At 42.2% G+C, this 25,608-nt stretch overlaps 1 protein-coding gene across 2 annotated transcripts; it reads right to left on the reverse strand.

Moving 5' to 3' along the window:
* Positions 1 to 274: 274 nt before the first annotated feature.
* On the reverse strand, positions 275 to 19,678 carry igsf10 (immunoglobulin superfamily, member 10). 2 transcript variants are annotated; one of them, XM_038693714.1, is made up of 10 exons: positions 19,073 to 19,678; positions 18,498 to 18,723; positions 13,847 to 13,976; positions 11,678 to 12,068; positions 10,311 to 11,078; positions 8,235 to 10,094; positions 6,534 to 8,117; positions 5,157 to 6,060; positions 2,792 to 3,158; positions 275 to 2,714 (listed from the first exon to the last, which is right to left on the reverse strand). In XM_038693714.1, exons 2-10 carry the CDS (start codon positions 18,698 to 18,700, stop codon positions 1,164 to 1,166), a joined length of 7,758 nt encoding a protein of 2,585 aa, XP_038549642.1. In that variant the 5' UTR covers positions 18,701 to 18,723; positions 19,073 to 19,678; the 3' UTR covers positions 275 to 1,163. The 2 variants fall into 2 exon arrangements, with proteins under 2 accessions (XP_038549642.1, XP_038549643.1); XM_038693715.1 differs by having other exon boundaries at positions 18,498 to 18,786.
* Between the last annotated feature and the right edge of the window lie 5,930 nt (positions 19,679 to 25,608).

Raw genomic sequence — 25,608 nt, forward strand, 5'->3', positions numbered from 1 at the left:
GCTCCCCTGTGGGTCTTGCTCTTTGACGAGCTGGGTGAAGAACTATTTTCACAGCTGGAGATTAAAAACTGTATGTCTGGTAGATTTCTACTGCAACCACAGTCATGACCTCCTCCTGTGGGGTGAGGTACAGCTGGATAATCGTAATGACCTTCATTGCACTGTCATAATACTAGCAGTACCATTCTGTGTACCTTCAAAAGTGACATAGTGTATATACTTTCTCATCTAAAAGATGTTGATGTATCAAATAGTACAATGAAAACATTAAAAGGACAAGAACCATCTTTACTTTTTAATTACATTTTTTTCTGACATACTTTGATAAAGTAGATACTACAAATAGATACATATACTGTATTATTACAGATTAGCATAATGTATAACATTACTGTAGATTCTTGTGTACAACACAATAGACTGATAGTGTGTCTTTGTATTTTTTGACCAATGATCTGCACTGCTGATAGACATAAAGTCTATCAGCAAACTGTCAACAAAAATATAAAAAGTATAATAAAGAAAGCTGATGTAATTCTTTGGTGAAATCACTGCCCTGTCCATACAGATATGCATCCAGTGTTAAACAAGCCTCATATATTTTTTAGTAAACCTTTTTCGTTATTCAACAAATTGATTTTTTACAGCAGTCTATCTGCTGTCTTTTTCATTTGCTGTTAAAGGACAAAGCACCACGTCATGACAGCAACAACTTCTGACCAATGTCCAAAGGTAATTAAAATCCTCGTTGGAGCTTTTTTTTCTTTCAGTCTGCTACACAATCCTTCTCCTTCTTTGTGTGGTATGCGCTATGTGCTGAAATAGTATCCCTATAGCCAGCAGCATCTGGTCAGGGAAATCACTTTTAGTTTGACTACAGGCTGCCCCATTTGCTCCCATGAGAACCACCAATGAACTTCCAGACCCCTAGCTCCAAAATTACAACAACTTTCTAGCTCCAGGCTGGGTTTTCCAGTTTAAAAAAATCCCCTTCTTATGCTCTGCTTATTTTTTTTATCCACATTTGTCACTTTATTAATAATATTCCACAAGCCGTGATCCACATGTGAAAAAACATGTACTGTACCTCACAGACACAAGTGGCTGTGTGTGTGTTAATGTTTACCTCCGACTATGCCACTGTCCTCCCTCAGTCTTTTCTCTCACAGTACATGTACATATGTGGCTTTTGTGTCTGTACCCAGGTGGTTTTTGGCCAGGCACTTGTATGTGCCAGAGTCTGAGGCTGTGGGCCTCTGAATGATAAGTGTGCCCTGAGGGTGGAGCAGTTCGCTACCCATAGGCCGGCCCTGTTCTGCAGCTGACAGAATTGAATGATCGGGCAGCTCCCAGGTGATCTCTGGCTTGGGGATGCCAATGGCGGCACAGTTGAGCTGGATAGGTGTCCCGGTTACTGCCTTCACACTAGGAGGCGGCCCTGTTATGATCCGTGGAGGGTAGGCAATGATAATAACAGGGACAGTGAGCGATGCCTCCCCAGCATTGTTTCGGGCTCTGCAGATGTAGTTCCCTCTGTCGTGAAGAGTAGTATCCTGAATAACCAAAGTACCATTTTCTTGTAACTGGTAGCGCCCAAAGACTTGAGGGCGAGTAAGAGTGTGGCCACCAGGAATGGTCCAGTAGATTCGGGGTCTGGGACTTCCATCAGATAGACAGTGAAGGAAGAGAGGTTCCCCAGACACACTACGGATAATGCCCCTAGGCCTTGTCAGGATGTAAGGCTTCTGCCCAACATCCAAAATAATTAGCTTCTCAATGTAGCCCATTAAATTCCTAGCACCACAGCGGTACTTCCCGGCATCCTCTTTGTGAAGGTTGGAGATGACTAAAGTCCCATCGTTACCAAGGTGGTGGTGAGAGCCATGGTAGGGTTCACCAGTGAACCGTGATCCATTAGGCAAAGTCCAAATGATCTCCGGCATTGGGTGTCCATCAGCAGAGCAGTTCAGAACCGTGGTTCTCCCAATCCAAGACACAATACGTTCGTTGAAGGGGTTCTTGAAGATTGGTCTTCGGAGCATACTGGTCACCTCCAGATGCACCACCATTACTGCCTCGCCGCCATCATTCCTTGCCATGCAAATGAACTCTCCTGTATCAGTTGGCCGCACGTGACGGAACTCTAATGTCCCATTATAGTGAACATTAATCCTGCTGCCAAAGTATGGAGCTGTCAGAAATATGTTGTCAGGCATAATCCAAGTGACACTAGGAGCGGGATCGCCCTCTGCCTTGCAGTCTATAAATTTCCTAGAGAATTTAGCAGCTACATCTTTGATTACAGTCCTGTTCTGCCGGTAGCCATTGATCACTGGTGGATTGCCATCTATATCAAGCTTGTACACTTTTCTGTTTTCTCCACCAGGGTTGCGAGCCATACAAACATACTCCCCAGCATCGATAAGATTCACACCCCTGATATCCAGAGAGCCATTGACATGCATTAGGTAACGTTCATTAGATGCTGCAATTACATCGTTGGTGGGCAGCATCCACAGGATCTTGGGTTTGGGTTCCCCAGTTGCTTCACAGTCAAAGCGGATGTCCCCTCCAGGCATCACCTTGGCATAGGTCTGGCTGGGTGGACGTATCTTGGGGACAGCGGTCACCACGCTGATATGTACATGCATCTCATCCTTGCCGACTTGGTTTTCAGCATAGCAGGTGTAGTCCCCTTCCTCTGACATACCAACCTGGAGAAGCATGACACAGTAATGTAAATCTTTTGAAAAGGTTTTTATGTTTCATGGTTAGGGATGTGATTGCGTACCTGGTTTAGGTAGAGAGTTCCATTGTCAAAAAGTGTATAGCGCCGTGCTCGTCCTCCTCCAGTGCTGGCATCAGACTGAAGAGCGCTGTTAACCACTGTACCGTCTGGTAGACCCCAGGAGATCTCTGGCTTTGGTGCTCCTGAGGCTTTACAGTCGACCTTAAAGTCATTACCGTAGGGTACCTGCTTCTTTCCATAGAGCTTAGGCTCTATCTTGGCTGGCTTCATTGACACACTTACCCTCATGAGTTGGAGATCATCACCAATTTTGTTTCGTGCCACACAGAGATAGTCTCCAGCATCTTTATCACTCACAGTGCTAACAATGAGAGTACCATTATCCAGGACCTGAATTCTGCTGCCCATCCTATGGAAATACATGACAGAAAATAGGGTACACTCAATTACAATTGAGCAGCATTTACTATAGTGCAGGACAGGAACAAATGACACATATAATGTTAACATTGAATGAGTTACTGAACTTTGTAAAACCAGTGGGCGATGCTTTTTAGGAGCTATGCAAGGACTTATGGTAATATATCCACCGATGAGTTCATATTGACTTGTGCAGGGGGAAGCCAAGCTCTAGCAGGACTGGGTTGAGAGCCTGGATTGAAAGTGTATCTGACTGAGAGAGATTCAGGTATACCACCAGCTGCTACACGCACCCCTATCTGTTTGTGTGTCACCAACTTATCTTGAAAAATAATGGCCTGCTGGCATGAATTTTGCTGTGCACTTTAACAGGAAGAAGCAAATTGTTTTTATATTGTATATGTACTTTGAGAAAAACCTAATTTTAATTTAATTTAAAAAAATTGTGCTTTCACACATCCCAGTCGTCCATACTAACACTGAAGAATTTTATATTATTTCTTTAAAATTAAGGAAATGCATGAAAGAACTGATTGAGCCTATCACCGCCAGATAATTCTCAGGTAAAGCTCATAAGCACATGTTGACAGTGTTGTGTAATTACTCTCACTGTCAGAAGGCTGAGACAAGAGTTCTGCATTGCAGGTTTAAAAAAAAGGGACATGAAAAAAACAAAGGAAAAATACTAATGAGAACATTGTGGTTGCAAAGAAAATGTTCAAATGGATAAAAATGAGCACTAACAGCAGAAAACTAAATTACCTACTCATACCAAGCAAACATAATTCACTAGGGAGCTTGAATAGACTAAAGCTTTTATGAACTGAACAGTATAAAAGTAAGAATGGAAAAACATTAGCACTGCACTGTCATGTGAAAATAACAAGCTTTCTGCTTCTTTTCCTTGGTGATCAAAACATGACCTGTGCTGCCAATACTATTTATTTTTACTTTTTCTTTTACAAAATATTTCCACTTTCAGCTGTCTTTTGGAGAAAACTGAATATTCAGTACTTATATAGAATATATCAGAATAAATATAGCTTGTTTTGTCACTGCAGTACATCTCAGGTCTACAAAATTATTGTGCACAAACACATCATATCTCAACATAATGATATGCTTGAAAAACTCGAAAAATGTTTTGAAGTGAAATGTCTTACTATTTTGCTTGATCAAAATTAGTGATCTGGTGGATGCACACCAAAAGTGTGATGTCATGTTAATTATATATTTGAAAGGAGGAAGGCTAAAATTAGTGATACAATAAAATTACTTTAGCTTAGGGTGTGGTCATCCTTTTTTCAAATGACTATTTTACTCGAACATGTCCTATTCATGCTTATCAAACTAAACAGGCCATGTTTATAAAAATATAATATGTTTTTATTATGTGTAATCACGATTATAGCCAAAGGGTATTTAATTGTTCCGAGACCAAAATCCAAAATAAAGATGAGTTCTTTTTTTTCTCTCATCAAAGCTTTAATTGTATGTTCTGTATTTTTTCAGTTTCATTTACTTAGTATGAAGAAACTATCGTATTTGATTCCAAAATGTATGGACTGGGTAACCATCACATCAAAACACTGAATGGTTTATGGGGATAACCCAAATGGTCAATGCAGAAACCTTTGACCCACATTTTAAGATGGAAGCAGAAAAAAATTCACATAATACACAATAATCCCTTAACATGTTCCTTTTCTCAAGCTGTGCTGAAGGGTTCAGCTGTTGTGTGCCTGTTTGCAATTCAAGTTATATTTGTGTGCTCAGTGCATGAATGGAGACTTATTACTACATCCTAAAGTAAAGATGTGCATTCCTCTAAAAATAATAATGTTTCTTTTTACAAGTTCTTCACGGCCTTAAAACTGTTAAGAAATGGTTTATCTATTTTGTCTGTTTTAGCTTTTACTGATAAGTTCACAGTAAATGCAACCATGTATTCTTCTGTGCATCACTCCTACTGATTAAACATTTTTACCTGTGCCACTGGTCCACCACAGCTTTAGATGGAAGCCTCCAGATGATCCTGGGTTTAGGTTCTCCTGTAGCTAAACAGTTTAGTGTCAACTGGTCCCCAAAGTACAACTCTGTTATGCGCTGGGATGTCTCTAATATTTGAGGTGCAGATTCCTTCCTCTCTACTGTAAGAGTCACCACCCTTCTCTCTGAGCCAGTAGAGCTGGTTGCAATACATTCATATTTCCCACTGTCTGCGGGAGTCACGTTCTTGATGTTGAGTGTTCCATTCACATACACTGTTAATCGTGCGTTATTGGCAGGTCTGTTAGATCGTACCACTGACCCGTCATGGAGGACCCAGTGAATAGTAGGCTGAGGGCTGCCTTGGCCAGTGCAAGGTAGCCACATGTTTTGGCTTACAGCAGCTTTCACGTGCTGCCGTTTCTCCTCCACAATGCCTGGGGGAGCTGCCACCACCTGCAGTCGGACTGTAGCAGTATCAGCTCCAGCTGGGTTACTGGCAATGCATTTGTAATGACCTCTGTCATAAACAGACACCTGCTCAATGACCAAAGTCCCTTCAGCAGATACTGATGCCCTTCCTTTCTCTGTGTTTTGATCCCTGACCTGGGTTCGGTTAGCCAGGATCCAGGATATCATGGGTGTGGGCCGACCCTCTGCATTACATTTCATCTCCACAGTGTTTCCCGCATGAGACTTTATGTCACGCATTTTAGGCTCCAGGATGCGTGATGGGTAGGCCACCACAGAGAGGGTAACAAGGAGTTTATCTGATCCATGATCATTCTCAGCTAGACAGAGGTACTGGCCACGGTCCTTAATGTTGGCATTCTGGATCGACAGCGTGCCATTGCTCAATACCTCAAACTTGCCCATCCTCCTTTTAATAGTAATGGTGCTTCCTGAAGGAGAAAGAGAAAACATTCAATATAATTTTGCATCCAAAATAAAATACATTACCCAACATAATTTGTGTTCTTAAAACTCACTTCCTATCCTATTGTAATTTTTATTTACTTTATTACCATTTGTATTGTTTTTTTGTTCATGATGTTTTCTCATTGTTTTTGTTTTTATTATGTTATTAAAAATGCCATACAAACACACACAATAAACAACATAAGTTAATAATAAAACAGACAAGGAATATACATAATTGCTGACAATGTCACGACCAAATATAGTATGTCGGAAGCCCTTCATCAACTTAAACAATCAACAACATGGTGCTCTTGCAAATCATTCTTAGATATACAGCTACGCCTTAAGATTTTTTTTTTAAACTGGCTTTTAAAATACTTTTACACAACATCTGAACCTTTTCTAAACGTTTTGTTTTTCTGAAAGATAACAATAAATTAAACTGTTTCTGTACCTGTGCTTGAGGAGAAGCGTTTCCAGGTTATAGCTGGCTGAGGGTTTCCAACAGCCTCGCAAGGCAGGAAAGCATCTGAGTTGGATAACACGGTGAAGCTGGCTGCATTTCCCCCAACTATCTTAGGTTTGGTTGTCATAACCTTTGTAGTGGGTTCAAAGCCAGCAATATTGACACTTGTAGCTTCATTGCTAGTGACATGATTATAAACACTAAAGATGGTGTGTGTGTCTATGTTGTTGTATGGGGCAGGGGTGTTGCTGTATCCTTGCTCAGCTGTAAGGACGGTCATTGTGTCAAAGGTAAGGCGGTCATCTGCACTGTCTCTGGCACCACTGCTTTGTACAGTTGGTCTGATCCGTCTCATTGGTGGTCTACGAGTGGTGTGACCATTGTTCCTCTGTGTGGGTGGTCTGATGTTACTGTTGACTCTGGTCCGAGCTGTTGTATAAGGCCCTTTTGTGGTAGCTGGCATGAATGTGGTAGTAGGGGTGAATGTGGTTGAGGGGATCAACGGTGTCTTGGTTGTAGTATAGCCTGGTAAACTGCTAGATGTGCGCCAGTAAAATTCCTCATATAAGTCAGTCTCCCCTGTTGACGTTTGGTCAGTGGAAATGGCTATTGTGGTTCTGTCCTCTTTCCTTGATGGAGTGTACAGGGGCTTGTAGAATGAAACAGTACGTTGTGTTAGTGTGGTTGTCTCCATTGTAGTTTCCATAGTTGTTACCGCTGTAGTTAAAGCCTCAGTTGTCGTAGCAGAGTGTAATTTAATGATTGCAGGTTTCCTGAAGGGTCTTCTGCCCCTGAATGGCCTTCTTCTCCGTCCTTGCTTTCCTCTTCTCCCACCAGGTTTCTGTCTCATTTCATACCAATTATCAGGTAGTCCCCCAGACCCAGATGATATGGCTTCATCAGGATTTTCTCTTGAAGGCGGTTTGACAGTAGGTGGGGACGGTAGAGTCTGTGATTCTGGTGGTGTTTCAGCAGTAGTGGCAGACTTGGAGTAATAGGATGGGTTGGTAATAGTTAGATGGTAAAAGGTGGGTCCCAAAGTTGTGAACTCAAAATCTGCAGAGGACAAATCTCCATCGTCATCAACTAATGAGCCCTCTTTGTTCTCTGTGTGTCTGGATGGAGACAGAGTCTCAGGTTCAGTCAGTGAGTTTGCGGTGGTGGTGGGCACAGCAGCAGGAGTTGTGGTTAGGGTCACTGTTGTAGTTTCAGCTGTAGTTGAAGTTTTGAGGGGGATGAATGGCTTCCTTAATCTGCCCAGTATCTTTTCTCTCTCTTTGCCTCCAAACAGCCTGTTCCATGGAATTCTTCCACGAATAACCTTAGAGGGCGTAGTAGTAGTAGTAGTAGTAGTAGTAGTGGCCATGGTGGAAACTGATGGTTCTTTATTTGTGGTGAAATATGGATGTACTGTAGGGTCAAACTCAGGGGCATCAGCAGAGGTTATGTAGCCACTGGAAACATCTGGCCTAGACTCGGTATGGGTGAAGGGATCACTTGAAGTAATGTAATAGGTTGCATTAGAAGGTGCATCACTGGATGTCTTTTTTTTGTCCTCATCACAGTCACAGTCTGTGGGGAAAAAAAGGAAAAGGAAACAGATACACAGAATATTAGCTAAAGAAACACACACTGAACAATGAACCAAACATATAAAGACAGCTCTTTTTGCTTACAAAACAAGCTTACCTGTGGTCAGTTTGATTCTGTATGGCACTGTGGCATTCCCTTCTTTCTTCATGGAGGGCTGTTTAAGTTTATTGATGAAGGACTGTATGTCAGTGATCCTGTTTGGTTTAATGATCCTCCTGCGGCCTTGAAAGGTCCTCCTGCGACCCCCTCCTCTGCTATTCTTGTGTGGGATGATATGGATCTGCTGCCTTGAGATGATGGTGGATCCTACAGGCAGGCGCGGGGATTTGATTGTTTGGGTGGTGTGGACGGTTATCTCATCTCGCTGTCTCTCTGTTGTGGTGACTGCTGTGAATATTGTCTGGCTTTCTGGGTCTGTGGATGTGTGAACAACTACCTCCACTGGGCCTGGGCCATCCCTCATCGGTGTGACAGTAGGGTCTGTGGTAAAAGAGAGTTCCGCCCCAGTGAACGTCTCTGGCTCTGCCGGTTGTTCCCCTGAGAACTGGAGCTGAGTTTCTTGTGAAGTGTCTGTCACGGTAAGATGGAGAGTGACTGGGCGCCTGTCTGAGCCTCGCTTGGTAGTCTCATCAAAACTTGAAAGGCCTGTGTTGTATGACATCGTGTTATATGGTGTAACTGCATCATCTTGACTTTCACTCTCTTCTGTTGGAATGTGTGTGAATGCGTACTTGACTGGTGTAGAATCTGACTGCATATATGACTCTGTTGTTGCTGTGTTTGTCACTTGATTTGAATCAAAGTGATTTCTGACTGCAGATTCCATGCCAACAGTTTGCTGTGATGCTGTTGCTACATCACTACCCTGACCTGTCTGAGATGATGTTATAGCTTCAGGCTGCTTGTTTCCTTGCCCAAATTTTATAGCTTTTGTTGGATTATCTGTAGTTGGTTTGACTATCCTTGGCACAATTATGAGATGATCTTCATTATGATCCTCACCAGAGCCAGTTTCACCATCACCAGAAAGACCAGTGTTTGAGTCTGAGTCATAATTTCCCCTCTCTTTCTCTGTGTCAGTTTTTATTTTTGATCCATCTTGAGCCTTTTTCATAAATTCGGCAAATTTCTGTGGGTCCACTTTCCTGGAAGCTTTATCAAAGACCCTACCACTCCAGATGCGTCTGTTGCTGACTGACCCCCTCCTTCTCTGTTCCAGTCTTCTTTTACCACCTCCTCTAGTCTGTGACCTGAGTCTGGGGTAGGGTCGATCTGAGGTGATGGTTCTGGATTCTTGTCTAGTTTTGTCAGAGGGATTGGAAGAAGGGATCTCATTGAGGGTGACTGTGTTTTCAGTCAAGCTAGGATCAACCTTGTCCTCCATTTCCACCCCTGACCCCTCACTGTCCAAAATTGTTACTGTCTCAGACCTTTCTTCAGTCACGGTCACCTGGGACACGAGCAGGTCAAATCCCAGGGGACTAGCAACCAAACACCTATAAAATCCTCTGTCCCTCGCTGTGAGACCCTGAATCAGCAAGGTTCCATTCTCATAAACTTTCCTGTTCCCATGAGACTTGTCCAGAATTGAGTGGTCAGGGAGTATCCACTGGACCGACGCCTCAGGAGATGACGAGCTACAGTCAAAAACCAGATTTTCCCCCAGTGGCCTTGAGAGTTGGACGCCGTTGACCTCAGCTTCTTCCACATCAGGGGACAGAACTGTCACTCGAAAGATGAGGATATCTGCATCCAGGTAGTTTGTGGCAATGCACCGGTAGAGACCTGTGTCGGAGGCATCTGCACCCCGTAGAGTGAGCTTCCCATCAGCAGTGATTATGATCCTCCTGTCCTCACTGGAGTAAGGAGCTCTGACCTTACTTCCATCAGGTAAAATCCACTCCAGCAAAGGCTTTGGCTCACCCCGTATTTGACAGCTCAACTGTGCCACACCACCTATGTTAAAAATAAAACAAATATTTTATTACAGTAATTATTGCTTTCATATAAACATTTAAGTCATTTAGTCTTTTCAGTTCTGAAATGTCTTTACAACACTGTTTTGGCAATTGAAATGCTCCATGGATTTTTATCACGCAACATGCATTGGTTAATAGTTTAATTATATGTAGATTAAAGTGAAGGTCATATCAGCTATCAGCAAGTTCCCACCTGTAAGTACAGTGTGCTCAGTCTTGGTCTGATTATCTTGCTTGATCATTGTCCAGGAATAGCGGTCCCTCTTGGGTGATGTGTTTTCCACGCGTAGGTTGACCACCGACTGGTACTTAATGTGCAGAGTAGAGAAAGTGGTAGTGGTTCGGTCAAGTTGGAAGCTCACCTCTCCCTGCATCAACCACGCAGGGGAGGCTTTAATTTTAGCCTCTATGTTTGTGTGAATTCCTTCTTCTCCTGCCTTCGTTTTCATCTGACTGTACCTGTACACCATTTCTGGGCTTCTGGCCAGCATTAAGCCTCTCTCCAGTCTCATGGGAGAGTCACTGTAGGTGGCCAAGATCTGCCACAGCTGCTGTATGTGTTCATGGTCAATGTTACACACCAAATATGTAGTTATGACAGTGGTCAGCATGGTGACATTGTTACCCTCTTCCTCCTCTAAGGTTTGTGTCAGGTTCTCGAAAGCAGAGGGCCTCTGGACCGTGCAAAATAGACTGGCATCACTGTGAAACTGGTCAGTCAGGTTCATTTGTATGGAGCCTAATGGGGCAATGAAGTCCTTGGGGGAAACTGGCGTAAAGTCCCCCTCATCCAGGCTGATGTTTTTCTGCTTTAGGTGGGGATGGATCCAGGGTTTGCTACAAGTAAAGGCATCACTGGGGAGAAGGGATAAAGGTTCGCTGTGGTAAGGGGCAGGATTTTCACAAACAGGACACAGCTGGCCTCCCGGATATCTCTTGTCTCGCTTGCATTTCAGCACCCCTGGAAATATTTGAATCAATAGGTGTAGTCTTTAGCTGGTTGCATGTAAGAAAAGAACATTTACAGTTTCCACATAATAGGTCAGCCAAACCAAAACTCAAAAATCAGTAAAACTTGTGAACCAGAAAAGACATTCATCACCATACAGAAATGTAATTTATGAGTTGACTTTTACATTAGCCAAATCATGAATAGAAGGTATAACTTTTGTTCTTCTGTGTCTTTAGTGTTTTCTATAGCCCACATGATGAGAAGAAGATATGATCGCTGCCTCCAGTGATGTCAGTGCAAAGGTTTATATTCCCTTGGAAATGTCTTTCTTGCTTTGGATACAATCCCATGGACTATTACTTTGCAGGAAAACATACCACTTTAAACTCAGAGTAGAATAACTTTTTAAAGTACTAATGCAGTTAGAAACTTTACCAGATGTGTCTTACCAAAGCTGTTAGGAAATGTGGATTCACTAATGTTTAAATCTATTTTTTTTTGGATCTGTGCAAGGGATAAGAAGGAAGGGGTTCTTTTCCCTTGTAAACATGTTACAACCTTACACTTCTCTAAATGCTTTCAGACTGTTCCAAACACGCACTCCTCACCTGTGTTCCTCTGTGCCCACACTGAGAACCACTTCATACGGCAATCGCATGTCCATGGGTTGCCATGGAGGAAGACGTTCTCTAACCAGCTGCAGCCTGAGAAAATATCTGCAGGCAGAGTGGTGAGGAGGTTGTCTGACAGGTGGATATTTCTGACTGAAGACACCTTGAACACCTGGCTGTGTCTCAGTGTGATGAATGTGTCTGGGTGCAGCTGCTGGAGGTGGTTACCCTCCAGATGGACCAACTGTAGGTTGGTTAGGCCATAGAAAGCCTCTGGGCTGATAAACTCAATGTGATTACGGTCCATGTGGAGTCTCAGCAGACTGTCCAGGCCTTTGAATGTCTCTTTGTTGATTTCCTTTACTTTATTAAAGGACATCTTCAGGACCTATAAGAATTCAAAAGTTGGAGATGATGTCAAAAGAATGTCTTGTAAAAATAATTTCTACTTACTTTTACTGATGCATATTTGTTGAATTTTGTTTTATCATAATTGTTTTGAATGTTTTACCTCACATTTGTTAAATGATCTACTGTTTGGCAAGCGTTTGTCATGTTTTGACCATAAAGAGTAGTTTAAAACCACAGTTAACCGTCTGGTTTCTTCAACTTTCACTCAGGAGCAAAAATCAGCCTTTAAACTTGAAAGAAATAATGATTTGACATTTATCGTGATAATTATCACTATCCAATGACATGAAATTTTTTATCGTGATAACATTTTTGGCCATATCACCCCGCCCTAGTATGTCTTAAGACTATTTTGTTAACACACAACAGCACATTATTGGGAGTTACCATGAAATTCTGTCAATTTAGTAGTATAATTTTAAAACAGTGTATTTAGTCTGGAAAAGTGCAAGCAATCAGTTATTGGAGAGCATCCTTTATTTGAAATGAATAAAGTTAAATATAATGAAATCCACTATAAACGCTACACTATAATGCTCCCTTTGTGAAGCTTGTGGTGTTTAATTTTGTTAGCACTGTGCTATTGTGTTGTTGTTGTTGGTACGTTTTCCACCTGTTATAAATGCAATTACTTGAACATCTAAAAGCAGTGGAAGTAAACAGCAGATATCAACACCAAAAACCTATCTAATGTAGGGATGAAACTACAACATTGAACATTCTTGATATTTGTGTGTCATCGTTTACTAGGGTTGGGCGATGTCTACATTGAAACATCGGGATAGACGATGGTATCGGGGGCGCACGCATATGAAAAAAATTTTTTGCGGGGGGCAGGGTTTTACAATCACAATGTCTGCTCAACCATCGACCATCTGCCAGCCACCGCCGATGGACGTTGGCCTCGTCTATTGGCCCAACCAGGGTTCGAGTTATGTGGGAAGCAGAGGGAGCTCAGCTTCCATAAGGATGGTCCCATGGAAGAAGTAAAATCATACATCTGTGGGGGTCAATAATTCATTTATCAACAACCATTATTTTGAATCACAAATAATGTATTTTTCATTGTTATTAATACTATTATTTACATTAAAAAGACTTAAATGAGCTGCACCACGCATGACTGACAGTATGGATGCACTTCTCCACCATCAGCCACTATGGTGCACACAGTTGACAGGTTGAGGCCGTGACCCGCAAACATGTTCAACTAGAATTAGACTCTGTATTGACTGCTGCTTATTTTTTAGTATTAGTATTATTGGCTTTTTGATGCATCCTCCAATTAGTACAGCGCTTGCTACTGTGTGCCGGCGGCCCGCAGTGCCTAAAATAATAAAAAATTTTGCCTTGGAATTGTGCCTCTCCTTGAGCAATAGTCTTTAATGAAATTTTTCACACTATTGAAACTTAAACTTTGTTGCAATCGCAGACATCTGGGGCAAGTAGTGGACTGCTGCATGTGTGTTTGTGCGTTTGTGTGTGAGTGAGAGAGGGAAACGTTGAATCACGTAATAAGCACTGATCTCTCTCTCTCTCTGCCGGTAACGTTAGTTAGTATATTAGAGACCCCAACAAAGCTCAGATTATAACTCGAACCCTGGTCCCAACCCTATCATGTACAAGTATTGAACTAAACCATGGCATGATTGTCACACTACTATATACTTTTGATATTCCAGTGCAGTGCATTTATTGTCCAATATTAAAGACAGGTGTGTAATCTGTTCACAAGAGATTGACACATGATTTCACCTGTAAGTTCTTGAGGTCTCGGAAGGCTCTGTCTTCAATACTGTGGATAGTGTTGCTATGCAGCATCAAGAGCTCCAAATTCTCAAGTCCTGAAAGATCATTTTCTCTCAAGACAGTAATACTGTTGTACCTAAAAGCAGAGAAATGAAAAAGAGATTTCAAATTATCAGCTAAAATGTACCACACATAGTAGTATTTTATGGAAGTTAATGAACGATGAAAATGGTCTCATTTAAGGCCTACAAAAGTTTTTTCAATTACATAGTGGGCTATGCTGGTCAAGGGTGTAGAATTTAGCAGGGACAGTCTAGTGAGTGCATTTGGTACAAAAATAGTTAACAATAGAAGTTTAGTTAGTAGAAGAAGGAGGAGAACAGGCAAATGTCACAGGAGGAGAACAGGCAGACAACACAGGAGGAGACCAGGCAGACAACACAGGAGGAGAACAGGCAAATAACACAAGAGGAGAACAGGCAAACAACACTGGAGAAGAACAGGCAGAGAACACAGGAGGAGAACAGGCAGACAACACAGGAGAAGAACAGGCAAACAACACTGGAGGAGAACAGGCAAACAACACTGGAGGAGAACAGGCAAACAACACTGGAGAAGAACAGGCAGAGTACACAGGAGGAGAACAGGCAGACAACACAGGAGGAGACCAGGCAAACAATACAGGAGGAGAACAGACAGACAACACAGGAGGAGAACAGATAGACAACACAAGAGGAGACCAGGCAGACAATAGAGTTGGAGACCAGGCAGACAACACTGGAGAAGAACAGGCAGAGTACACAAGAGGAGACCAGGCAGACAACACAGGAGGTGAACAGACAGACAACACAGGAGGAGAACAGATAGACAACACAAGAGGAGACCAGGCAGACAATAGAGTTGGAGACCAGGCAGACAACACTGGAGAAGAACAGGCAGAGTACACAAGAGGAGACCAGGCAGACAACACAGGAGGTGAACAGACAGACAACACAGGAGGAGACCAGGCAAACAATACAGGAGGAGAACAGACAGACAACACAGGAGGAGACCAGGCAAACAATACAGGAGGAGAACAGACAGACAACACAGGAGGAGACCAGGCAGACAATAGAGGAGGAGACCAGGCAGACAATAGAGGAGGAGACCAGGCAGACAACACAGGATGAGAACAGACAGACAACACAGGAGGAGACCAGGCAGACAATAGAGGAGGAGACCAGGCAGACAACACAGGAGGTGAACAGACAGACAACACATGAGGAGACCAGGCAAACAATACAGGAGGAGAACAGACAGACAACACAGGAGGAGACCAGGCAGACAATAGAGGAGGAGACCAGGCAGACAACACAGGATGAGAACAGACAGACAACACAAGAGGAGACCAGGCAGACAACAGAGGAGGAGACCAGGCAGACAATAGAGGAGGAGACCAGGCAGACAACACAGGAGGAGGACAGACAGACAACACAGGAGGAGACCCGGCAGACAACACAGGAGGAGACCAGGCAAACAATACAGGAGGAGAACAGACAGACAACACAGGAGGAGAACAGATAGACAACACAAGAGGAGACCAGGCAGACAATAGAGTTGGAGACCAGGCAGACAACACTGGAGAAGAACAGGCAGAGTACACAAGAGGAGACCAGGCAGACAACACAGGAGGTGAACAGACAGACAACACAGGAGGAGAACAGGCAGACAACACAAGAGGAGACCAGGCAGACAATAGAGTTGGAGACCAGGCAGACAACACTGGAGAAGAACAGGCAGAGTACACAAGAGGAGACCAGGCAGACAACACAGGAGGTGAACAGACAGACAACACAGGAGGAGACCAGGCAAACAATACAGGAGGAGAACAGACAGACAACACAGGAGGAGACCAGGCAAACAATACAGGAGGAGAACAGACAGACAACACAGGAGGAGACCAGGCAGACAATAGAGGAGGAGACCAGGCAGACAATAGAGGAGGAGACCAGGCAGACAACACAGGATGAGAACAGACAGACAACACAGGAGGAGACCAGGCAGACAATAGAGGAGGAGACCAGGCAGACAACACAGGAGGTGAACAGACAGACAACACATGAGGAGACCAGGCAAACAATACAGGAGGAGAACAGACAGACAACACAGGAGGAGACCAGGCAGACAATAGAGGAGGAGACCAGGCAGACAACACAGGATGAGAACAGACAGACAACACAAGAGGAGACCAGGCAGACAATAGAGGAGGAGACCAGGCAGACAACACAGGAGGTGAACAGACAGACAACACATGAGGAGACCAGGCAAACAATACAGGAGGTGAACAGACAGACAACACATGAGGAGACCAGGCAAACAACACAGGAGGAGAACAGACAGACAACACAGGAGGAGACCAGGCAGACAATAGAGTTGGAGACCAGGCAGACAACACTGGAGAAGAACAGGCAGAGTACACAAGAGGAGACCAGGCAGACAATACAGGAGGTGAACAGACAGACAACACAGGAGGAGAACAGACAGACAACACAAGAGGAGACCAGGCAGACAATAGAGTTGGAGACCAGGCAGACAACACTGGAGAAGAACAGGCAGAGTACACAAGAGGAGACCAGGCAGACAACACAGGAGGTGAACAGACAGACAACACAGGAGGAGACCAGGCAAACAATACAGGAGGAGAACAGACAGACAACACAGGAGGAGACCAGGCAAACAATACAGGAGGAGAACAGACAGACAACACAGGAGGAGACCAGGCAGACAATAGAGGAGGAGACCAGGCAGACAATAGAGGAGGAGACCAGGCAGACAACACAGGATGAGAACAGACAGACAACACAGGAGGAGACCAGGCAGACAATAGAGGAGGAGACCAGGCAGACAACACAGGAGGTGAACAGACAGACAACACATGAGGAGACCAGGCAAACAATACAGGAGGAGAACAGACAGACAACACAGGAGGAGACCAGGCAGACAATAGAGGAGGAGACCAGGCAGACAACACAGGATGAGAACAGACAGACAACACAAGAGGAGACCAGGCAGACAATAGAGGAGGAGACCAGGCAGACAATAGAGGAGGAGACCAGGCAGACAACACAGGAGGAGGACAGACAGACAACACAGGAGGAGACCCGGCAGACAACACAGGAGGAGACCAGGCAGACAACACAGGACGAGAACAGACAGACCCCTCCACAATTAGCACCCTCCACCTGCCAAATATGGGTTTTTATGGCAGTGGTGGGTAAAATCATCAGGCCATCCGCCACTTTGGTGGACAGGGAAAATTCACAACAGAAAGATGTCATAAATGCTATGTAGTAAGGTTAGCATATTGTGGCAATCAGCATCACACACAACACACACACACACACACACCAGTCAGCTCAGGGAATATCTATGGCAGCATTTCAAACCAAACTCACCACTGGAAGAGGCCCAGTCTGTCCTGAGTGACAGCCAGTGTACCGCTTGCCAGCAGCCCCGACTGGACTACGGGAAATAACTCCGGTGCTGTCAGAGAATCACTAAGCTTGTCCACGTATACTTACTTTTAATTTCGTAGGCCAAACTTTTGTATTGAAAGTGAGTATTTCTTTGTTCGCTTGCTGGGATCCAAAAGAGGAGGTTTTTGTTGAGATGTGGACTCTTGAACAGAGATAAGGACTGATTTGCTGGTAGCTAAACCAGTGGGTTTTCTATTGAGTACTGACTGTATAAAACACTGTGGTGAACATTGTGTTTCTTGTCATCTGTAGGTACCTTTAAAATACCTGATTAAAGTGGAGTTATTGTCATGTACTGAAATACACGGTTGATTTTGTGTAAATATACTGAACATAGAATGACAACATTATTTAGATTAAATAATGCCTAAATGAGCCGAATGTTATTGCTCAATTTAACACATACATTTCAAAAGTGAGTGATAAAACTTGTCAGTGGCAGACAAAAAGAAAAGTGTAAAAAGTTCATTTCAGACAACATAGAAGAAGAATATGTTCTGTTCTGGTCTGACCACACCTTAAGAAGACATTTTCAGGCACAATCATATTACACGTTTAAAGTTAGTGGCAATCTGAGGAGCAATGCAACAAATGAACGGCACACTTCCTTTACCATCATCAGGCAAGTTCTATTTAAGGGCTGGGGCAAACAACACCAACAGCGGGACTTTAGCTCTTCCTGTGCGATTGGAAGTCAACCAGGGGCCGAATATGCAGCATCACTTTTCAGAAGCTGAGGATCCAGAACTGAGGAGCTGGTTGGTAACTGTTAGTTGCTGTAAAATGTGTATTATAGCTAAATGTTTGCTAGTTACGTAACGTAAGGTATAGTTGTCCCTGACTAACCCCTTTTAGCCTAAGCTAACATTAGCTTGTTAATCTTCCCCAAATGGCAAATTTAAGCTATGCTAACGTTACCCTTACTGTATGTCCAATAAACAAAAATTACTTTACATTTACATATTTATTTATTCATTTTCTTTTACTACCATTGATGGTGTCTAGTGTAGGTAGCGTTAGGCAATAAGTTAGACAACATTAGTTTCTTTGTAATGTTGTTCATGTTTATAAAATGAATCTTCCCCAAGAGTATGCATTCTCAAATCTGCAAAAAGCGGGAGTGAAAGAAAGCGGAAGCTCACCCGAGGTTAATTCTTTCCACAGATGGCTGGATGTGGTCAGGTATTGCGGTTAGGTATCTGAAGGTGCAGTGCACTTCAGTTGGAACATAGCAGGCGCATGATTTGGGGCAATCACCGCTCGTCGGGAGCACAGCGGCCAAGAACAGCAGAGCCCTCAGCAGCCACCTCCGCTCGTATGAAGCGCTGCACGCACAAACACTCATTGTGCACCGGGATGGGGCTTTAGCTGCACGGACAAGGGGGAGGGGGGGGCAAGACTTTAACCTGAAGCATTAATAATGAAACCCACCTGGGGAGAGAGGCACAGTGTGTTGAAAAATTACTCCAAATAGGAATACCAATAATATAACTTATATCAATATTACTTGTATTTTCTGCCTATTTCATTATTATTTAAAGGCATTAAAGAGTAAAATATTTTTGATAAGGGCACACATATTTAGAATGGTAATAAAGTCAAACATAGAATAATGATACATGCCAATACATAGGCTATGCAAAGATGATAAATATTCTGTCATAATAACTAGCCCAGAAAGAAAAACAAAATCTGAATTATCTGCTCTTTCTCTCACCGCACTTTAGCAGCTGTAGAAAACGGAACTGCTGCACTTGTAGGAATGTAAAAATTCCGATGAAAGAGTAATAGGTCCAGTTTCAGTAGTTCTCCAGTTTGACTCCTTAGATGAGTCCACTGTGTCCGAGGCGCAGAGGACGGGAGTCATCTCTGTTTGAGTGCCTGCTGCTGAACTGCACACACCCCGCCCCCCTGCGATCTGCTGTAATGTAATCCTAGAGTAACTGCAACTATGACAAACTAGGGAAGTGGTCTGCGGGAAATACCACGCATCTGACACAGCCATCAAAAACACATAAACCCTCCTCAACTCAATTGCTTGGGGACAAGAGTAGAATTATTTATTTCTGCCAAGACAATAATATGTGATTAGGTTTTAGAAGTAGGTCATCAAATTCTTTTACACAGAAGCACAGCTTAGAATTAGAATTGAAATGCTTCCCTGATGTGATTTATTAGATACAGCTCTCAAAGAATTTTTTAGATTTTTGCTTGAGCTTTACTGTCTATTCTAAGACTAGATAGTACATGATTAAATTTGGACATGGTATGACATGTGCCCCAAGCTTGACACCACAGGCTCTTTGGTAAAATCTTGTGTCAGTTGAAAGCTATATTCAGTCATGATAGTTGACAAGGACAAATGTGTTACAGATTAGCTCAATAAACATTTTACTTTCTTCTTTCCCATCAAATGGGCCATTTGAATTCTCTGTTTTTATTTGTGTGTTTTTGCTAATGATAAAAACCACAAGCCAGCCATCATCCCAGGCATGTGGGGCTCAGTTTCTGTTTTGTCTTCGTCCAAAATACAATTCTTTTGACTGTTTTGTAGAATTCCTCTGTGCCCGCAAATTAGCATATTTAGAGATGTAGACTTTTCCTTCACATTCTGCTCTTAGTAGTACGCACAGTAACTGAATCAGATAGACATGTCTAAACTTTTCTGACTTTTAAATCCCAGACTTTCAAATTAAATTGTTTTAGGAATGGTGTATTCACAGCTGGAAATCTATAACATAGACTTTAAAGGTTTATCTTTTGATATAGCATCATAAAGCATCGCAAATCCCTTAATTTGTGTCTTTTGGCATTATCAGCGAGTGTACCTTTAAATTAGACCTGCGTTCTCCAGTGCTTTTAGATAAAATAATATACTTGCCTAGATAGCAAACTGATCTCCAGCTTAAAGTTTGCATGTCGTCTATTTGTGGGTGCCTCACTGCGATTGTTGCCATCAACATTTCTGAGTCATTGTAAGCAGTACCTATGGTACATCAAACCACAGCTGCCACAAGCTGTCTTTAAATCCTACAGTGTGTGTTTTGGCCCTCCAAATAATATATGTATGTTCACTCTTACAAAGTGGCTGGTTCACCACACGTGCACACTATTAAACATCAACAAACATACACACACTTTGGACACTGGACTAGGTTGAAGATACTCTAAGCCATTTCGTCTCTCATACGAGAGACTTCTTTAGCTCTGGCTGACTAGTAGGGAAACTCAGTTATTTAATCTCTGTGGGGTCACGTTCAACTGTTTGGATACTAATGCATGCACACAGAGACTCACAAACACACACACACACACACACACACACACACAGATAAACATTTGCAGAGGGAAGATTTGTGCCTGTGTCTTTAGTTACACAGAAGACTGTATAACCTTTCAGTCATATTTGAACCACAGAGGAATAAGCAAAGAGATCATACATTTTCATTTCAAATGTGTTAGTGGACTTGTAATTTGCATGGAATGCGGGTGTTTGGGGATTCCTTTCATCAGTTCATTCAGGTCACAGGCAAAGTTGGCATTGCTTGTGTTGTTTACTCGAACATCTGGACAACACACCAACACATGTGAACAACAACTCTTCACTTCCCCACTAACCACTGTATCAGATTTTTTTGCTTCCATATGTTGTGGCTAGATACCAAGAAGTATACTGGGTTTGCTATAGCTGTTGTTACTGTAAATGTAGTGTAATTCAATAGTCATAGTGCTGGTAAGACATGTGCTATACTTGATTTACTAACCGTGGCGAGGGATGATTATTAATGAAATATTTTCTGAGGCTTCTCCCAGGCTTGTTGACGGCCACACATGTGACTCACTTACCAACTTTCATAACAGTTGGTGTTAGTGATTTTCTGTTCTCCTCTTTCCACCATAATCTTGATACAAACAAGACTTAATGCCTCAGTTATGCAGGATTTCATGCCTATTTCTATACCCCCAAGTGGATTTCATCTGCTAACTTGACCTTTGTCTTGAGCCAAGCCATCATTGTAACTGAACAGTCCACCCTCTTCTTGGCAAGATGGCAAGTTGCAGTTACAAGAGGCTTACAAGGTGCAGGAGAAGAGATGAGGGGAAGAGCATGGCCTGTCCCAGGTTTTGTGTGTGTGCATAGCTTTGTGGCCAGTACAATATGATTTGTTTGTTTGTAATTCTGCTGATCACAAAGTTGATTCTAGTCCACCATTCTTTCTTGCCAAGCAAACTGTTTCCCTTTGGCTTTAATTTACTCCAGATGACTGAGTACTACAAGGGCAGCTGTATTATTTTTCAAGCTACAGTACTGAAAATGTTCTGGGGGTAATACTGGGATTCCTGGTGGTTTTTAAATGGCTTTGATTCTGCTGCATGTTGCTTGACTTAAGGAAAGTCCTTATGTTTGCATACACAGTATATTCCCTAACTGACTGGCTGACAGCGGGGAATGATAAACTGATATTGCTCTCCTCTTCTCTCCACTCTCAGTGTGGGCTGAAGGGTGTGTGAAGGAACAGGTCAGCTGTTAAAAGTCACAGCTAGCTGGTAGGCTCTGAGGAATCTGTAGACACATACAGCATTGGCCTCAGCTCCTCTCACTCACTGCTCGGTAATGACTGGGGGCCCACTTCTGTGGGAGGAGAATGACAGGAATAATGTGGTTTGGAAAAAATATCGCCTTACATTAGACACTTTCGACATCCTTGATATGTTTGTGGATTTTTTTCTTATTAATTCAGCACATTTTATGTTCTTCTGTTTATGTTCTGTTTCTTGTGTTACAGTAATATCCTTCACATTTCTAAATGTTTATGATTTGACACATTTTACAGGTGTTTGTAATTTACAGTAGAAACAAATTTATTTGTATATCAGCTGGCACATGGCTGTGGCTCTTTTGAAAAAATAGTCTATCTAACTTAAATGTCATTGTTTCTGTGTTTAAACAGCAGTTTGTAGGTGTGCTGGCTCCAGCAGCATGTTTTGTCAGAGTGGTAAACAAACAGAGATTATCACTCTTTAGAGAACTAAAGCATCAAAGTGACTTTGCGTATACAGTACATTAGGGAAGGAAGATGTATTGTTTTGTAAGCTTGCATTTGGGTAGTTTGAGAAAGGGAGGGATTAGAAAATGCAAACCATGCAGACATTGGCCAGCAATTTGTGGAAAGATTGCCACATGTTTTCTTTCTTCACTTTGACAGTCCTTGAACCATGGAAGATGCGGGAGAACTGGCCAACAGGGTCAGCTCTGGCTGCTAATATTTTGGTCTCTCAGCTGTTCATTCGACTATTCCAGACCAGTATGGTCTGGGAGCTGTCCGTCTACTATCTCATGCAAAATGTGTGTTTTTCCTCCTTCTTCCTGTCTTTTCTGCACAAATTGCTGCATAGATTAGCATGGTAAACTGTTTTTGATGGATGTCACTTTCTGTTTAAGTGTCAAGTGACATGTAAAAATGTTCACGTGATGTGAGGTGTTATTTATCGAGTTGTTCAATGTGTGCTCCGCTCTGACTGTCATGAAAAAAAATCAATGTATATCGATGGAAATAGCTGTTACATGCAGGGTGTGTAGTCTTTTCAGTAATCTGACTCTCCTCACACTACGTCCAATTTCTCTGTTCTTTTGGCTTCTTTGACATCCCAAGCAAACTGAGCTGTAGTTATAGTAAACTAATATACCAGACTAGTGTGACTGATGAAATCAAAGTGACATTAGTCACACATGTTAACAGCTGTCTGTCTTGAGTCTGATGTGACCATTGGCCTTTTAGGGTCATGATATTGCATGGCAACTATTGTGTGAGACAGGGAGGCTATAGCAGCTCAGAATACATCTATCTCAGAGATATGTTGTGTACTTGTTCGTTTTGTAAAACTTCTTTCACAACACTATTATGATAACAGTCCTTCCACATTAAACAAGTTCTGGAATTTGGTTTCTGGAGCAGTTAAAGTTCAGTGCCTTGATTAAAGTTACCTCAACAGCAACTTATTTCACAACAGTTGACTGTGTGCAAAGTTGAATGACTTTTAAATACATAATCACAAATTTTAATGGTTGTACATACTACAACTTCAGTTGATATAAAAATGCTTTAATAAAACTAAATGCTGTGTCTGCTTGTCTTGTACTACTTGCAATTTCCAGTTACCAGTGATCGTCTCTAACTCCTAGACAGCCTGCCCCCTGGACCTCTATCTGTTTGACACTGACCTTTAATTAGAGAGCTTAAGCCTCTGCTTTCAGCTGGCGTCAGATGCTACTATCAGAATCATGTGGGATGACTTTTGGGGACAAGGCCTTCTGTTGCCGTGTGAGTGGGTCTATTTAATGCCTCACTTGTTTTGTTTGAATAAGTTCCACTTCTGATAGATATGTACCAGTTACTCCTAACAGAGTTAGGAGACAGAGTTAACAGAGTTGTTAACAGTTACAGAAAAAATCTAATCAACTTTCTCAATATATCACTTTTTGCTACAAACTGGGTCAGTATGGACATTTTGTAGGAAAATATTAGTTTAAAAAAACATGTCCAAGTTTTAAAATCATGCATAATTTATAGTATATTGTTTAAAATGTGGTGCATTTTAATAGCCCTAGTAGTATTAATAAGCAGTTATCTTGCGTTTTATATATCCACATATATTGTTATAGTAATAAGCTACATATTTTGTAGCTTAGCGTTGCCTGTTTGTCAAAACCCGTCTACCAATCTGAGAGTTATTGCAAGTTTCCAATTCTGTGTTTTGAATGCGGAGGGCTACAATTTTGTTTAAGTGTGAGTCAAAGGTTAGTATATATGTACTAAACTGCATAAAATATTTAATTGACACTATTTATCAACTTCTTGCCACCCTAAATACCAAGACTTCAAATGTGTTTATGGTTGGACGTGCTGTGACACCCCCTGGACCTTTAAGAAACATGACTACTGACATAAATAGTCTTTAACAGTCAACACATTCTTATTCCTTTTGTAAATGTGTGTCTGTGCTTGTGCATGATCACGTGAGTTGTGTATTCTCTCAGTGCTCGCTCTATTTGTATTTTGGGAATGTGAGAATAAGTTAATTTCCAAAATTACTTTCTCACAAGAAGTTCACTCACACATTGTGGTTATTGTGCTTGATTAGCCAGTATCTCCAGTTTTTATGTGTATACATTTATGCCTTCATTAATAAATATATCACTACAGGATAACCATACATCACATGGTTTCCATGTGTAAGAATTAACCTTTTGTAATTTCTTTATTCACTGTATGAGTGTTATTTTTTTATGATGGACTCGTAAATCAGGGATTTGTGGAATTGGGCCATGGTACTGCAGTATGTCACGCGCTGTGTGGATACACTTTTACATGTCTAACTGAGTGTGCTGAGCCATAGTTAGAGTTTGGAATTTGGTGATATATTTACCTAGAAATGTTTTCGGAGCCCTCAAAATCCACATGGCTGTTTGGCACTGAACTAGTCAGCGCTGATTTACGAACATGTCACTGACTGTCAGATGTGTCAGTGAGCATGTAAATCACAGTGATGTTGAAAAGAGTCTTGGCTTCATGGAGGATGCTCATGATCGCGAGCAAATGCTGGTGATTCTGAGCGGGCTGCTCAATGAGTTTATGATGGATCTTTGTTTTCCAGCTCTGAGATCAGCAGGATATTCTCATTGTAATGTGAGTGTTTGAGAGCCAGTGAGGATTGAGTAGTTGGGTCTTATAGACTAAGACAAAACAAAACCAGATGGTTGGATTTAGGCTTTATGAAAAAAACTAATAACAGAGGTTAGAAAAAAATAATGGAAGAACGACGAAAGTAATTTATTTCCACTCAGTTCCCTCTACCCTCATGTTTCTATACGGCTTTGGCAAAACTTTCTGAAATCCTCTCTGGGTCTAACAGGGTCTATATGTGTGGGGGTGAATAAAGTTAAATGCTCTTTGATGAGATTGCTATACTAAGGTCAGCTGAACTTTTTCATGTTTCTAATATCTCTTACCACACCCTCCTAACTCTGCAGAGTATGAAGCATAGACTGGAAGCAGCAGTCAGTAAAATAATTACAGTTTGCGGCTGCGTGTGTGTGTATGTAGGCCTACTTGTGTGCATATTTGTATTTATCTGTCCAGGCATGTGCTATGTGTACTTCTACATGCATGCATTGATTGAAACAAGCAACATTGTTAAAACAACAGGGAATAGAATTGGAAAATGTTGATTCAATTCTGGAGAAATACATTG

Source organism: Micropterus salmoides, unplaced genomic scaffold (assembly GCF_014851395.1).
Source record: "Micropterus salmoides isolate LMB-PRFRI ecotype aquatic unplaced genomic scaffold, ASM1485139v1 Ms_hic_scaffold_3, whole genome shotgun sequence".
Lineage (NCBI taxonomy): Eukaryota > Metazoa > Chordata > Actinopteri > Centrarchiformes > Centrarchidae > Micropterus > Micropterus salmoides.

Bases quoted from the DNA above. Each gene is read 5' to 3' on its own strand.
- igsf10 (XM_038693714.1), bottom strand. From the start codon at position 18,700: ATGAGTGTTTGTGCGTGCAGCGCTTCATACGAGCGGAGGTGGCTGCTG. The intron at 11,079-11,677 runs GTGAGGAGTGCG...AAATATTTCCAG, and splicing joins GTGGGCACAGAGGAACACAG to GGGTGCTGAAATGCAAGCGA. The intron at 2,715-2,791 runs GTACGCAATCAC...ATGCTTCTCCAG, and splicing joins GAACTCTCTACCTAAACCAG to GTTGGTATGTCAGAGGAAGG.